The sequence below is a fragment of the Canis lupus genome, chromosome 24 (assembly GCF_011100685.1).
Source record: "Canis lupus familiaris isolate Mischka breed German Shepherd chromosome 24, alternate assembly UU_Cfam_GSD_1.0, whole genome shotgun sequence".
Lineage (NCBI taxonomy): Eukaryota > Metazoa > Chordata > Mammalia > Carnivora > Canidae > Canis > Canis lupus.
In genome coordinates, this window is record NC_049245.1 from 26040545 (window position 1) to 26056008 (window position 15464).

A 15464-nucleotide genomic window follows, 5' to 3' on the forward strand; every position below is an offset into this window, starting at 1 on the left:
TTTTGTCCAATTTATTTATTTATTTAAGTAATCTCCACACACACCGTGGGGCTTGAAATCACGACCCTGATATCAAGAGTCATATGCTCTTCCGACTAAGCCAACCAGGTGCCCCTGCCAGACTATTTTTAAGCCTCAATTAAAAATAGAATGATTCATAATTATGTTTCTAAAGCTCAATTTCATTTATATCCAAATATTTATGTGAAAAAATCATAAAGGATATATACCAAATATCAACACTGGTGAAATAGCAAGTAATTTTTATTTATTTACCTTTTGTTTTTTTCTTATCTATTTTGTAGTAAGCATGTAATTTTTTTTTTTAAAGATTTACTTATTTACTTAAAAGAGAAACAAAGAGACAGAGAGAGACCATGTGGGAGGGGATGGGGGGGGAGAGGGAGGGGCAAAGGGAGAGAGAGGGAGAATTCGAAGCAGACTCCCCAGTGAGTGCAGAGCCCGATGCAGAAATGGACCCCAGGACCCCGAGATCACAACCCCAGCTGAAATCAAAAGTTGGCTGCCCAACTGACAGTCACCAGGCACCCTGAGCCTGTAATTTTTTATATTTAATTTTTCTTTTTGGAAGGAGGAGGATAATCAATTTGGTGAAAATCAATGCTTCTACATTTTATACTTTTAAGTAGAAGTACACATACACTTTTTCTAGAATTCTTCACCTTGAATTTTACTGTCATACTCTCTCAAATGATCTCCTTCTAGGTAAATTACATTAGATATTAACAGTCAAATTCAACAGGTAAATTACATTAGATATTAACAGTCAAATTCAACTGGTTCAACCTAGATCTAAACCATAAATGAAGTTAGAGCAAATTAAAGACAAACCCAAACTTGACTGCCACCACTTATCTAAAAAATGACTTATTTTTTGAGTAATGGACCTATAGCAAGAGATTCTTTAACAGTACTAGGTTGATTCTCTTGCATCTATAAAGTACCAAATAGTCGCATCAAGAGGTGTTTCACATTGGGATTCAGAAGTCTGTAACAATGCTATGATGTAACAAAATAAATTACATCTGTTCTGTTAAAGAACTTGAGCTTTTTTTTTTTTAAGATTTTATTTATTCATGAGAGAGAGAGAGAGAGAGAGAGAGAGAGAGGCAGAGACACAGGCAGAGGGAGAAGCAGGCTCCATGCAGGGAGCCCAACGTGGGACTCAATCCCGGGTCTCCAGGATCACACCGTGGGCTGAAGGCAGCGCTAAACTGTTGAGCCACCCAGGCTGCCCAAAGAACTTCAGCTTTAAGAACAACTCAACTCTTTACAATATCTCAGCTCTAGATATTTCTAGGTTGGAAAGGATAGGCAATGGATCCAGAAGAGTGGGGTTTTGCAACTGCAATTCTACACAATGGCAAGTTATGAAACCTGATTCTCAATTTCTTCATCTGTAAAATAAAGATAATAAAAATCACCTTATGGGCACCTGGGTAGCTCAGTGGTTGAGTGTCTGCCTTTGGCTCACGTCATGATCCCAGGGTCCTGGGATCAAGTCTAGCATCAGGCTCCTTGTGGGGAGCCTGCTTCTCCCTCTACGTCTCTGCCTCTCTCTATGTCTCTCATGAGTAAATAAAATCTTAAAAAAAAATTAAAAAAAAAAATCACCTTGTGATAGTGCTCCAAGAAGTGGAGATGATGTATGTTTATTAACTATTGTAGGTATCCAATACAATTATGATATAACTGGTTTGCTTGTAAGACTGATATTAGTTCTTCCTTTTAATGCTAATACTATAGAGAGACTCTACTGTACTTAATATAAAAATGAATATCTAAAAATAACTATTTGCCTGTGGGTGCCCCGATCAGTTGAGTTCTGCCTTCAGCTGGGGTCAGGATCCCAGGGTTCTGGGATCAAACCCCGTGTCAGGCTCCCTGTTCAGTGAGGAGTCTACTTCTCCCTCTCCCTCTGCTCCTCCTCCTGCTCATGATCGTGCTGATAAATAAAATCTTTAAAATAAAATAAAAAAACAACTATTTGCCTATGCGTGTACAGGTTGGTTGAATCCTGGAAGCAAGGAAGTTGGTTTTCCAACCTTCCTTCCCTGCCTAGTACTTTCTGAGTCTACTTCATGTTGCTTCTAATAGCCACTACTATGATCCATCCTCAAAGTAGGACAGTCAGGCCTACTTATAAGTCATGGCCTTATAAGATTCTCATTTCCATGTATTCATTCCTTCCTTCCATTTCTTTCAGGGCCAATCAATGGATAAAGTAGATAGATGGACAGATGTTATTTTATTGATTTTGAAATTGGCAACAGAGAGGCAGACATAAGCAACTAGGAAGAACAATATTACTTAATTAAATACTAAGTCAAGCTGAATTTTGAACCTCCAAGCATAAAGCCAAAAGAAATCTGCATTTTGTATTAATAATCCTTAGTTAATTTGTCTTTTTCTTTTAGAAAAAGTTTTTTTTGGACGCCTGGCTGGCTTGGTCAAAGGAACATGAGACTCTTGATCTTGGGGTCATGAGTTTGAGCCCCATGATGGGTGTAGAGATTACTTAAATAAATAAAACTAAAAAAAAAAAAAAAAAAAAAAAAAAAAAGATTTGTTGATAAGTCTCCCCTCAAACTGTCCCCGCCCCTTTTCCACAGTGAGGTGACAACCCTCCATTTAACATCTGTGACTGAGGTTTCCAGTATCATTTGAGGGAAGATCTTAATCACAAAGTGACAGTTCAACCCAGTAACCTACAACCATAAAGCAGGCACCTGGCAGGCAGTTTTTGAATACAACAGCAAATCATTTTAAACAAACTTGATCCAATGATCAAAAGAACATGAAGGAGTTATGATTAGCTATGAAGAGAGATCCACTTCTACAGGCCACCAGGATAGGGAGGGAAGCACTGCAGAGATCCTGTACATAGCCCCCCTTGGTGCTTGTACAGTCCTTACCTGACAGTCAAAGTCCTGGAAGTTTCGTGTACCAGTCTGTCAACAGAAGGCAGAAAACACAGTCAGTTTCCCCATGTGGCTTCCCCAAACGTGCAGCAAATTCAGTTCACAGTGCAAGCAGTGCACGTGCAGCTCTTGGTTATAATAAAACTAAAATGTCTCATCAAAAGACTTCAGAGGCAGGGTGGGCTCCTAACATATGGTAGTTAATAAAAGATAAGATTACACTTTGACAGGCTTCATGTGAAGATAAAGGAAAGGAGACCAGTTACCCAGTAAAGTTTGTAACTTCCTGCTTCCCTACCTAAAGAGAGCAATGAGAACTTGTGGGAATAGGGTAAAACATGGATCAGAGTCTTAGAATAACCACAAAGGAAGTAGCTGGAAAAAAACAGGGTTGAAGTTCAACCCTGAGAGGAGCAAAGGAGGGCAGGAGCTAGAGAGCCCAGAACCAGGAATTAAAGAAAGGATCAAGAAGAGAACAAAGATCTAAATGGATCAGGAATGGAAGACTTGTAAATTTAACAAGAGAAAAAGGCAACGTCACTGAGGGAGACAGACAAAACCAAATACACTGGCATATCTCTTGCATCCTATGAAATTGCTGATAGGACAAAGGACAAGTCATTGAGTCATTTAAAAAGTAGAACATAGGCAAAAGATCCAAGAAGAATTCACCAAGCTTCTTAAAATAGATTATATCATAGTAATGTTTGACTGAAAAAAAAAAAATCAATGGCAATGACTCAGAGGCATTTTTGTAGCATTTCAGATGCCAGAGTTGCAAAAAGTATAATCTAAGAGTATATATAAAGGATAATGAACGATGTGTTTTAGAAGGAAAAAAAACCTTCTGACTTGATCTTTCATAAAACAAAAGTCTCTCCCCTTGGAAAAAAACCTTTCATTGTTTAGAAACTGTGTTATAACATTTTGTATGTAGTATCTTCCAGGAGAACTACTACTAATAAGCACCTTCCCAAAAGTCGCCCCTCCAGACAGAATCTAGATACCTGATCCCAAAGGAACATGAAAGCAGTTCCATAGCCCTTCAAGAAGATCCTCCTAGAAACAGTTCTGTATCGGGACACCTGATTGGTGTAATCGGTTGGGTGGCTGACTCTTGGTTTTGGGTCAGGTCATGATCTTAGGGTTGTGAGATTGAGCCCTGTGTTGGGCTCTGGGCTCAGTGTGGAGTCCACTGTAAGACTCTCTCCCTTTCCTTCTGCCCCTCCCCACCCCCCCGGGATAAATAAATAAATTCTAAAAAAAAAAAAAAAAAAAAAAAAAAGGAAAGAAAGAAGAAAGAAAGAAAGAAAGAAAGAAAGAAAGAAAGAAAGAAAGTAAGTAAGTAAGTTTTGTATCCACCATCTACACTGCAGCCAGTACAGAACAGAGAGGTTAAGAACATAGCCCAGGGTGTAAAACACACACACACACACACACACACACACACACACACACACCCTAAGATACAAACTGTTCTCTCCATAAGACTAACCTGCAGAACCAGCTGAGATGATCTAGAGTGGCATTATCTACTATGGTACCCAAAAGCCACATGTGTCAATTAAAATTTATTTAAAAAGAAACCCAGTTTCTCAGTCATATTACTCACATTCAAGTGCTCAATAGACACACCTGGCTAGTAACTACTGTATTATTGGACAATGCAGATACAGAACATTTCCATTATGGAAGAAACTTCTACTGGACAGCACTGATCTAGAAACAGAAAGATTCTGAAAGAATAAGCTATGGATGAGCACACCGTCGTTTCTCTAAAAGTGGCAGTAAAGTCACAACAGATTAGCAATCATAGAGGAGATGGTACTGAGAACAGGAAAGAGAGTGGTAGAGACAGCTAGTCTGAAGTATTATTCCTGGCATGAAACCAGGTTCACAAAATAAAGTATGATGCAGTCACAGCATGGAAAGACAACTAAGACACCACGCAGATAGGACTGGGTAGCACATCTCCAAAGAATGCTGCCATTGGCAAAAGGATCATAGTGTCCCATGGCTCCTACTAGCCCCACAAAGTACCTGAGAGCTCTTTTAGGAAAGTCACTGCCTAATTTCTAGTTAGAAGTTTAAGTTCTAGTAAGACTGTGAGAAGCAATGGGAAGGGCCCTCTCATGGTCTAGGGTAGATGGTTTCAGTAGGATATGGTCATTAAATGAAAATAAATTAGGATACAAATAGTCTTTACACTTTGACCTCAACTACGCACCAAAAAAGACCAGCAGAAAAATACCAAAACATGAATGACAGCAGTTGTTAACAGAGATGATGGATGATTATAATTTTTCTTTATACTTTTCTATAATGAGCAAGTACCTCCCTTTTTGTAGCTAGAAAACTAGAAAAAAGCATTTGGTATACTACCAAAAATATGTTTGTAACTTGGTATTTTGTAATATAAGATTTAAAGATTCACTTAATCTTTTGAGGTATAACATATAATGTTGTAAAAACAGATATTAGGGCTTCAATCTTACAGGGCTCCTGGAGGCTCCTTCAGAGATTATATAGAAAGATTAGAAAAAAATTTCTCTAGACTGAAACTAAAATCTTGGTCACAGAATACAGAGACACAAATCCTGATAAGCTATTCGGGAAGTGTACGTAGAAGCAAACCAAGAGGGAGTATTTCCTGGTGTAGCCTCAGCCAAATGTAGAAAGTAAGTGAAGCAGCTCAAGAAGGTAAATTAAAAAGTCATTCTCTCAAATACAAGCCTGAAGAATAAGCAAGAAGCAACCAAGAATAGACCAATGAATGAAGAGAAGTATGAAAAGAAGGGGGTGGGGGAATTTAAAATATAAGTAATTGCTAGGGAAAAGAGAAATGCAGTTTACCAACATGAGATCTAGTCAAGAGGCATATATAGTTTCAAAAGACAGAAAACAACAGATATAAAGAAAGGCAAGAGGGATGCCTGGGTGGCTCAGCAGTTTAGTGCCTGCCTTCGGCCCAAAGCATGATCCTGGAGTCCCTGGGATCGAGTCCCATATCGGGCTCCCTGCATGGAGCCTGCTTCTCTGCCTCTCTCTGTGTCTCTCATGAATAAATAAATAAAACCTTTAAAAAAGGAAAATGCCATCTATATTATTATCTTTAAAAAATACTAATTAAAAAACTGACACTTCATAAATTTAGTGTCAGTTTAGTGTCATAAATTTATAAAGAGGTCAGATACTTGCATAAAACTATCAACAATTAGATAATAATCTGCAGACTGTGAAAAGGTACAATTTCAATTCTAAAGTAACCTCTCTGAAATAACATACTATCAGGCTAACGACATGCGTCATTGACCCCCTGCACTAAAAACTTCTTAGGCATCCTGTGGCTAAGGCTTCTTCCACCACCTCCTGCTGATCCCATAGCTGCCTGCCAGTATTCTGTCACAGAACCACCATTACTTGCTTGGGAAGTCACTTCCTGCTCCAGTCCTATCTAGGCCATTTTTGACAACATGTGACAATTCTTAGCACATAAAGGGACACCCACCCTCCAGTGCATAGTAGATATAGCACTTGACACATAATATTCTTTAGTGAAAATGTCAGTAACTCTTTTTAAAAAAAAATTTTTTTAAAGACCTGGCACGAACCCCTTTGGCTGTCTCTATTGTCCCAAAAGTTAGAAAAATGCTCACCCACAGCTTCTCCTTTCTCTCTCCTCTGCTTACATTTCCACCAGAAGAGACAGAAAACTTTAAACTACAAAAGGGTTTATCTCACTTTCTACTTTAACAACCAAAAAGAGGTAAATAACTTGTTTCTATTCTTCCCGTTATTCCCCTCCTCATTTCTTTAATTCTATAGAAGCCAAAGGTGGCTTTCTACTTATTTTCTCAAGACTGCCCTTTGGCTTTCACTAGGCTTAGTATTTTTCATACCACACCAAATCCTTTTTTTCTGGTCTCCTAATTACAAAAAAGAAGGTACATGCTCATTGTAGAGAAGTATAAAGAAAATTATAATCATTCATCATCTCTCGATTGACAAATAGCTGCTATCAATAATGTTTTTGTATTTTTCTGCTAGTTTTTTCTGGCACATATTTTAATGTAGTTGACGTCAGGGAAAAGAATCACAAATTGGTCAATTCTCCTGCTTGTTACAAGATCTGTTGGTTGAGAAGGTTGAAATGACCAGCTGCAAGAGGCAGCAGATAGAGTAAAGAGCCCTCAACCACTGATCTGGGATGAAGTCAATAGATATGGGTTCTAATCTTGGCTTCATCACCTTACTAGACACTAATTTTGGACAAGTCATATAACTTCTCTGAGCCTTATCTGGAAAATGGAGTAAAAAATACCTTTAACTACTTATTTCACAGGAGGTTGGGAGACTTAAGGAAGATATTTGTGAAAATGCACTAAAAATAGTTAAAAGAAAAAAAATAAAAATAGTTAAAAGCTATTTTTAAAAAATCAGTTCATATGCCTGAAAATTTCTGCCCCTCAAAACAAAGATAAGTGCTGGCAGTTGCTTCTTTTCATTATTGGAGCCAAAACAAGCATGGCAAAATTACCCACTTCTTCACAAATCTGAGCCACAGACAAAATTACAAGCACACTAAAATTAAATGGGAAAAGTACCAACAAATGACAAGAGATGAGTTAACATAAGCCTCAGTTAAAGCTATTTTGAGAATGCTTCCTTATAGTCATCTCAGGACAAATCTCTCCATAACAGGTTGGGTCTAGACGTCCTCTGGCTCCCCTGAAGCCTGGAAGAGTACAGCAGTATCTTCTGGCTAAGAGTGCATCTGTGAGAATGGACAAAAAGATGAAGCGAACTGGTATGTCGCTAGACTTTCCCGTAAAGAGACAGAGCAAGTCACTGAGGTGATGGGGTCAGCATAGTGGAAAAGCCTCAGGTTTTAAAACAGGACAGACCTGGGCTTCAGTCCTGACTCTGCCACACCTTGACTAGGCAAGTCATTTTCAGTTAGATTTTCATCTTCTAAGTGAGGTATAATACTATGACTTCAAAGGCATACATTTTTGGGATGACTGGGTGGGTCAGCGGTTGGGCACCTCCCTTTGTGGTCCTGGAGTCCCGGGATCAGGTCCCACATCAGGCTCCCTGCATGGAGCCTGCTTCTCCCTCTGCCTGTGTCTCTGCCTCTCTCTCTGTGTCTCTCTCATGAATTAAAAAAAAAAAAAAAAAAAAGGATACATTTTTGATTAAGAGAGAGAAAGTAGATAAAACACCTGGCATATAAGAGGTGCTTATTAAAATAATAGCAGAATAGGCCACAGAAACTCCTGCCAAACAAAAAAACTTCAAGACTTCTACTCCTATTCTGGAGGCCTAACCCCAATAGTAATAGTTCTCAACTGGGAAGACTGCCCCCAGGGGACACTTGATAATGTCTGAGACACTTTTTGGTTGTCACAACTAAGAGATGCTGGCACCTACTGGATGGAGAAAAAGGATGCTGCTAAACATCCTACAACATGCACGATGGTCCCCCACAAGAATCATCTAGTCCAAAACATTAACAGTGCCAAGACTGAAAAATTCTGCCCCAGAGCAAGCATTCTTTGGTACTCAATCTGAGTAAGCTACTTCACCTTTTTCATCCTTAGTCTTCTCACCAGCAGTATGGGAACAAACTGATCTGTGCTCCCTGTACCACTGGCCTTTTGGGGATCAAATAAAATAACTGATGAAGGGCATTACCATCATACCTTTCACAATGTATGCAGAAGCACACACTTGCTGGGTAAAGATAGAAGCCTTCATGTACTGGGGCAGGGGGACTATAGGGAGTGGAACTCTATGTTTGCGAATGCCACCATCCAAAGAGGGCCTCTTGCCAATCTTCTTCTATAAAGCTGGGCTGGAGCATGGGAGCTCTCATGAATAGTGAGGGATAGGAACATGTCTCAGGGAGAGAGAGGGAGCGTGGGAAGTGGACAGAAACAGCACATGTACATCAAAAAGGAACTAACAGATGTTAGGAAGTGAGACATTGACTGCTTGGTGTCTTAGACTGCTTGGGATGCCTGAGGGGCTTAAACAAGAGAAATTTATTTTCTCATTTCTGGAGGCTGGATGTCCAAGATCAAGATTCTAGCAGGGTTTGGTTTCTGGGGAGAGCTCTCTTCCTGGCTTTCAGATGATTACCACCTTGCTGTGTCCTCACATGGAGGGGCGGGCAGTGTGTGTGAGAGAGATCTCTCTTCCTCTTACAAGGCCACCAATTCCAATGGATTCAAGTCCCAATTCCATGGTTAAATGACCTCATTTAACCTTAATCACCTCCTAAGGGCCCTATCTCCAATACAGTAACATAGGGGGTGAAGGCTTCAATAAATGAGTTTAAAGAGAAGGGATGTGCACAATTCCATATATAACACTTGGGCACACATGGGACACAGCCAAGGCATCACTGTGGCCTCAAGAAAGGGGGACCACCCAGTAGTTAATTCACTGCTTTTTTTATGGTCCCATTCATTCATCTTTCATTTTCCGGGTGTCTTTTTTATGAGATATGTGGTCGATTATCTCCTGCAGTTCTTTAACATGCCTACTCAGGGATCCTGTGAATTTCCAGGGTCCAGGAAGGATCCTCCTCCTATTTGTCCCCTAGTCCTCAAACATCAGGGCATAGGTTTCCAACAATGACTAATCAGAGTCACTTTAGGCATCAGTCAACTTTGGGATTTTTTTTAAAAAGCTCAACCACATCCCAGACCAACTCCATCAGAATCTTGGAGAATATCTACCAAAAAATAAAAATAAAATCACTGGTGATTTTTAAATCTCCCCAAATAATTCCTATGAGCAGCCAGAGTTGAAGACCACTGATCACAGAAAGGTATGGGTGTGTCCTGTCCTTCTCCCCTTGCATTCCAATTTAGTTGGTCTACAGTGAGACCCAATAGTCTGTATTTTTAAACAATTCCCCAGCTGATTCTGATGATCAGCCAGGTTTAAGATAGATTTCTACCTTCTTGAAGCTAAATTGCCTACTCTCACCTGTAACTATTCATTTCTGTGGCTATACATAAGCTCTACAGATGCAGATTTTATTTCCTTCCTCCTTCATGGCATGTCATTTTGGGGACAACCCTTCACATGCACCAAAAGACATTTAAGAAGGGGAGGGTTTTTCTGAAGACATGAGGAAAAGACCAGAAGAAACCAAATGGGGGCTAAAAAAAAAGTGTGTGCAGCCTGATGAGGGGGAATGCAAAAACTAGTGAAAGATAAAAAAAGGGCAGGAATGCAGGTAAAGAGATGAAGTCGCAGGAATGAAAATGGAACTGGTGGCATTCAATAGCAAATTAATAAACACACATTAAGTGAACAACCCCAGAAGGGCAACAGCATCTTCTGGTGTAGCACACCCATCCCAACCTCATCCATCTTTACTCTTGCTTTTTATCAATACTTTCCCCAGGAAGAATGCCATGGGCTCATTCACACCAAGCTACAAGAGTATTTTAATATAGGAGGAATGACAATAAGCCAAAAGCACAGGGTAGAAAAGAGGGAATATCAGGCACATTTACTCAATAGGGAGGGAGAGGGTTGAAAGGATAAGCCTTTCTTAGCTTTTTGGTAACTCCTATCATTACACCACTCTCTACTCCCTGAATCCTGGTGGCTGTAAACTATGCTGCTCACTGTTCTCTAACACTAACATAAAAATGAGATGTATTATGGATATCCACATATCCCAATGAAAATCTCAAAGTTGACAGAAAGGTCACATCACAGATTTGACAAACTTTAGGGAAAGTATTACAGCCTATGTACATCACCAGCCATGGACGTTCATTTTTCTTTATAGAACTGAAAGTCAAGACACTTGGATTCTAAGTCAAACCTAACTCTCATACTTTCTGCCTAACTCTGTCATACTATTTTTTCCCCTTAATGTCTCTATCAGTAAAACAGGCAAACCTCAAGGATCACTTGATTGAATTTGGCCCATCAAAAAACAAGTAGGAAGAAAGAAAAAGGGAAGGACAGACATCAAAAAGAATGTTAAGAAATATATTTTTAGGGACACTTGGGGGGCTCAGCAGTTGAGTGTCTGCCTTTGGCTCAGGGTGTGATCCTGGGGTCCTGGGATTGAGTCTCACATCGGGCTCCCTGCATGGAGCCTACTTCTCTCTCTGCCTCTCTCTCCGTGTCTCTCCCAACCTCATCCATCTTTATTTATAAATAAATAAATTCTTTAAAATATATATATATATTTAAAAGTATTTCTTCCAAAAAAAAAAAAAAGGTATTTCTTCCATAGAAAGTGAAGTTGAATGTTTTGAATTAGTTACTATTCAGAAAATATAGAAAATGAACTAATCATAGAAGACATAAATATTTTAGTGAAACAGTGTAGTTTTTACCTTATCATTTAGAAGTGGTTTAATCTCTGTGAGTTGAACATCCTGGAGTTCATCCATGGGGACAGATGAGAGTAGAAGATTCTCGAGAATAAATCAGTAACTCTGAAACAGAAGTGAAGGAAGAAAAGAAAAGAGGCTTAAATTAGAAGTTGAAAATATAATAGTCACACTATGTCCATTCATTCAAATACTTAGTGTCATGCACTGCTCAGGATGCTGAAGATACAGGACACCAAACAGTCATGGCAGACAGACTTTAAAAGTGGCCTTCATAACCTTTGCCTCCAGTTCACACTCTTGCATAATCCCCCTCCCTACCACTGAGTGTGAGTGGGACCCATGGTTTGCTTTTAACCAAAATGGCAAATGATGGAATGTACACAAGTACCTGCACATGATGACATTATATAATATTTTAATATCTGTCTTCCTGAAAGACACTTTCCTTTGCTAGCTCTAAAGAAGCAAACCTGGTATGCTGTGAGAAGGCCATGTGGCAAGGAACTGAGGTTAGCCTCCAGCCAAAAGAGTAAAAAACTAACACCCTCAGTCCAACAACCTGCAAAAACTGATTGCTGCCAACAACCATGTGAGCTTGGAAGTGGACTGTTCCCCAATCAAACCTCAGTTGAGAAGACAGTCCTGACCAATGCCCTCACTGTAGACTTACAGAGGACCCTGCCAACCCATGCCAGATTCCCAACCCCCTAGGTACTATCAGATAATAAACATGCATTGTGTGTTAAGTCAGTAAGTTTGTGGCAGTATTTTTTTGTAGCAACAGATAATCCATACAATAGTCTTTCCCCTTCAGGAGTGCCTAGTTTAGTTACTGAAGTATAAATAAGAGAATAAAAAAATAATAAATAAATAAATAAATAAATAACATGGTCAATGCTATGCTTCAGGAAACAACAGTTTGAAGGACGGATTAAGAGGGAAAAAAAATTGAAGGCTAATGCTAGGATGAAGCTCTGATTTAGGAATGGGAATGAAGTGGGGAGATGAACCAAGGCTAAGCTCATTAGCCTTCACTTGTGGAATCACAGCATTGGAGAGTATGAAAGCCAGCTTCCAAGATAAGATGGTATCCAAACAACCCAATGATCCTTAACTCCTGATATTTGCAGTCATGCAGCTTCCAATCCAAATAAACCAGAGATGGCCTATAACTAATAAAATATAGCAGAGGCAACAATATATGACTTCTGAGGCTACATCATAAACAGCATAGCTTCTACTTCAAGGTATTATAGTCTTCATTCATCAGTTCTGGGGAAGCCAGCTATGGTATTGTGAGGTTATTCAAACAGCCCCCTGGTGAGGCCCATGTGGAGAGGAACCATCTCGCCAGTACTGACCTGCCAGCCATGTAAGTGAGCTACCTTATACATGGATCTTCCAGCCCCAGTCAAGACTTCAGATGACTGCAGCCCCAGAGATATCTGACTGCAACCACATTGGAGACCCTGAGCCTGAACCACCCTACCAAGCCACCACCTAAATTCCTGACCCACGTTTAAGTATGAATGATAATAATCCCATTTTGGAATGATTCATTATATGGCAAAGGATAGCGAATGCAGAGAGGGAGAAGACAAGGAAAGAGTTCTAGGAGAAGAGGGTAGTTGGAGAGGAAGAAGCAGGGTAATGAGTCATAAATCTTTACTCCATCCCATTGGACAGGAAGTCATGGAGAAAGGCTGCAAATACTGGATATTGCAAACAAGTGACTCCCATTCAGACTTTAAAGCCCCAGGCTTCCTCCCCTCTGCCTTGGTCATGAACTCATCAGTCAGGGAAAATGCTAATTCAGTGAGTTAGGGATGTAGCCATTCAACAACCACGTATTGAGTACCCAAGGGGCAAAGCATTATGGAAGATAAAAAAGGTCCCTGCTTTCCAGGAGCTTACTAAAAGGTAGAGATGACAACAATCTATAACTACAAAATGACAAAAAGAAGGGCCATAATAGTTCAAAGAAGGAACAATTACTTTTGATTGATGAAAATCAAAAAAGCCTTCATGATATTAGCCTACTATATTAATTCATGTTTGGTTTTCCCTCCAGACATAGGATTACATGGCTTTGATTTACTTAGCAATGAAGAGGGTATGGATTCTAGGCTACCAATACACCAAAATAAATTCTGCTTCCAACTGTGACTACATTAGAACAGATTAACAGAAGCCCTTTTAGCATTCCTTCTAAGAACCCAGAGGATGCCAGGCAGAAACACTCCTCAAACTATGGACCCTACATGCCAATCTTAAGCATTCCAAACATCTGTGCCACTTAACAGAGCACAAGCCTGATGACATTTAGCCTCCAAAAGAACATGGTTCTTTTCTCAGTTCCTGGGTATAAACTTAATTGAGCTGCTGAATGACCAGAGCTGGATTTCTATTTTTTTTTAATTTTTTTTTAAAGATTTATCTATTCAGAGAGAGCGAAAGAGAGGCAGAGACACAGGCAGAGAGAGAAGCAGGCTCCATGCAGGGAGCCCGATGTGGGACTTGATCCCGGGTCTCCAGGATCACACCCCCGGCCGCAGGCGGCGCTAAACCGCTGCGCCACCAGGGCTGCCCTCTATTTTGTTTTTATACCATGTACATTTCATAAGAGGATGAGGTGGCTTGAATGTTTCATCATAAATCTCAGCTGGCATCTGCAATTCTTTTTTTTTTTTTAAGATTTTATTTATTCATGAGAGAGAGAGAGAGAAAGGGAGAGAGAGAGAGAGAGGCAGAGACACAGGCAGAGGGAGAAACAGGCTCCCTGCAGGGAGTCGGATGTGGGACCTGATCCCAGGGCTCCAGGATCAGGCCCTGGGCTGAAGGTGGCGCTAAACTGCTGAGCCAGCCACCTGGTGTGCCCTGCAATTCTTTCTTACAATAACACTTTGACCTGGGATGCCTGGGTGGCTCAGTTGGTTAAGTGTCTGCCTTCTCTTCAAGCTCTGATACCAGGGTCCTGGGATGGCGCGATCGAGCCCCATGTTGGGCTCCCTGCTCAGCGGGAAGCCTGCTTCTCCCTCACCCTCTCCCCATGCTTGTTTTTTTTCTTTTTCTTTCTCTCTCTCTCTAATAAATAAAGTTTCCCCAGTGGCGCAGCGGTTTAGCACCACGTGCAGCCTGGGGTGTGATCCTGGAGACCCGGGATCGAGTCCTGTGTTGGGCTCCCTGCATGAAGCCTGCTTCTCCCTCTGCCTGTGTCTCTGCTTCTCTCTCTCTCTCTCTGTCTCTATGAATAAATAAAATCTTAAAAATAAAGAAATAAAAAAAAAAAGGTAAAACAAACAACCCCCCCAAACCAATACCACTTTGACCCAAAATACTGGCCTAACTGGGATCTATACTCATTGTGTACTTATTTCATTTTTATTTTTAAAGATTTATTTATTTGAGAGAGAGAGAGCAAGAGCAGGAGGGGCAGGAAGAAAGAGAGAAAATCTCAAGCACACTTCTCACTGAGTGCAGAGCCCCACTCAGGGCTCCATCTCACGACCCTGAGATCACAACCTGAGCCAAAACCAAAAGCCTGATGCTTAACCGACTAAGCCACTGAGGTACCCCTCGTTGTGTGCTTATTAATCACACAGTAAACCATAGTTACTTTTCATTTAGATGTCACTGTTTATCAGTAACTTAAAATGTCAATTTTATTTTTTATTATTTTTTAAATCTTTTTTTTTAAAGATTTTATTTATTTATTCATAGAGACAGAGAGAAAGAGAGAGAGAGGCAGAGACACAGGCAGAGGGAGAAGCAGGCTCCATGCAGAGAGCCTGACGTGGGACTCGTTCCAAGGTCTCCAGGATCATGCCCTGGGCTGCAGGCGGCGCTAAACCACTGTGCCACCGGGGCTGCCCTAAAATGTCAATTTTAAAGTTCTTTTTCCTATTATAAAAATAGTATGTGCTCACTTTAGAAAATGTGAAATCACAGAATAATGAAAAGATATTTTATTCACAGTCTTTCCATTTAAAGACAACCACTGTTTAACATTTTAGTCTATTTCCACTTATCCTTTTTTTCCATGTAAAGTGGTTATTTCCTGAAATTATTTTCCAATCTACCCACTTTATTCCCTACTTTAATTCATTCACTTGAAAGCAGGACCCTTCAAGATGTTAATTATTCAAATGTA

General features: G+C 40.1%; 1 protein-coding gene across 7 annotated transcripts in view; it reads right to left on the reverse strand.

Annotated features, from left to right (window-relative positions):
- NDRG3 (NDRG family member 3) overlaps window positions 1-15464 on the reverse strand; it is a 74506-nt gene that overhangs the window by 45188 nt on the left and 13854 nt on the right. For 5 of the 7 annotated variants that reach the window (XR_005377813.1, XR_005377814.1, XM_038572226.1 and 2 more), the window contains exons 2-3: window positions 11315-11416; window positions 2937-2972 (exon numbers count right to left, since the gene is read on the reverse strand). Coding sequence is in view for 4 of the 7 variants with exons in the window: in XM_038572226.1 (XP_038428154.1) it covers window positions 2937-2972; window positions 11315-11371 (93 nt within the window). In the remaining 3 variants the exon portion in view is untranslated. Of the gene's footprint in view, window positions 1-2936; window positions 2973-11314; window positions 11421-15464 lie in introns of those variants that run through there. The other 2 variants (XM_038572227.1, XM_038572225.1) reach the window with 2 other exon arrangements.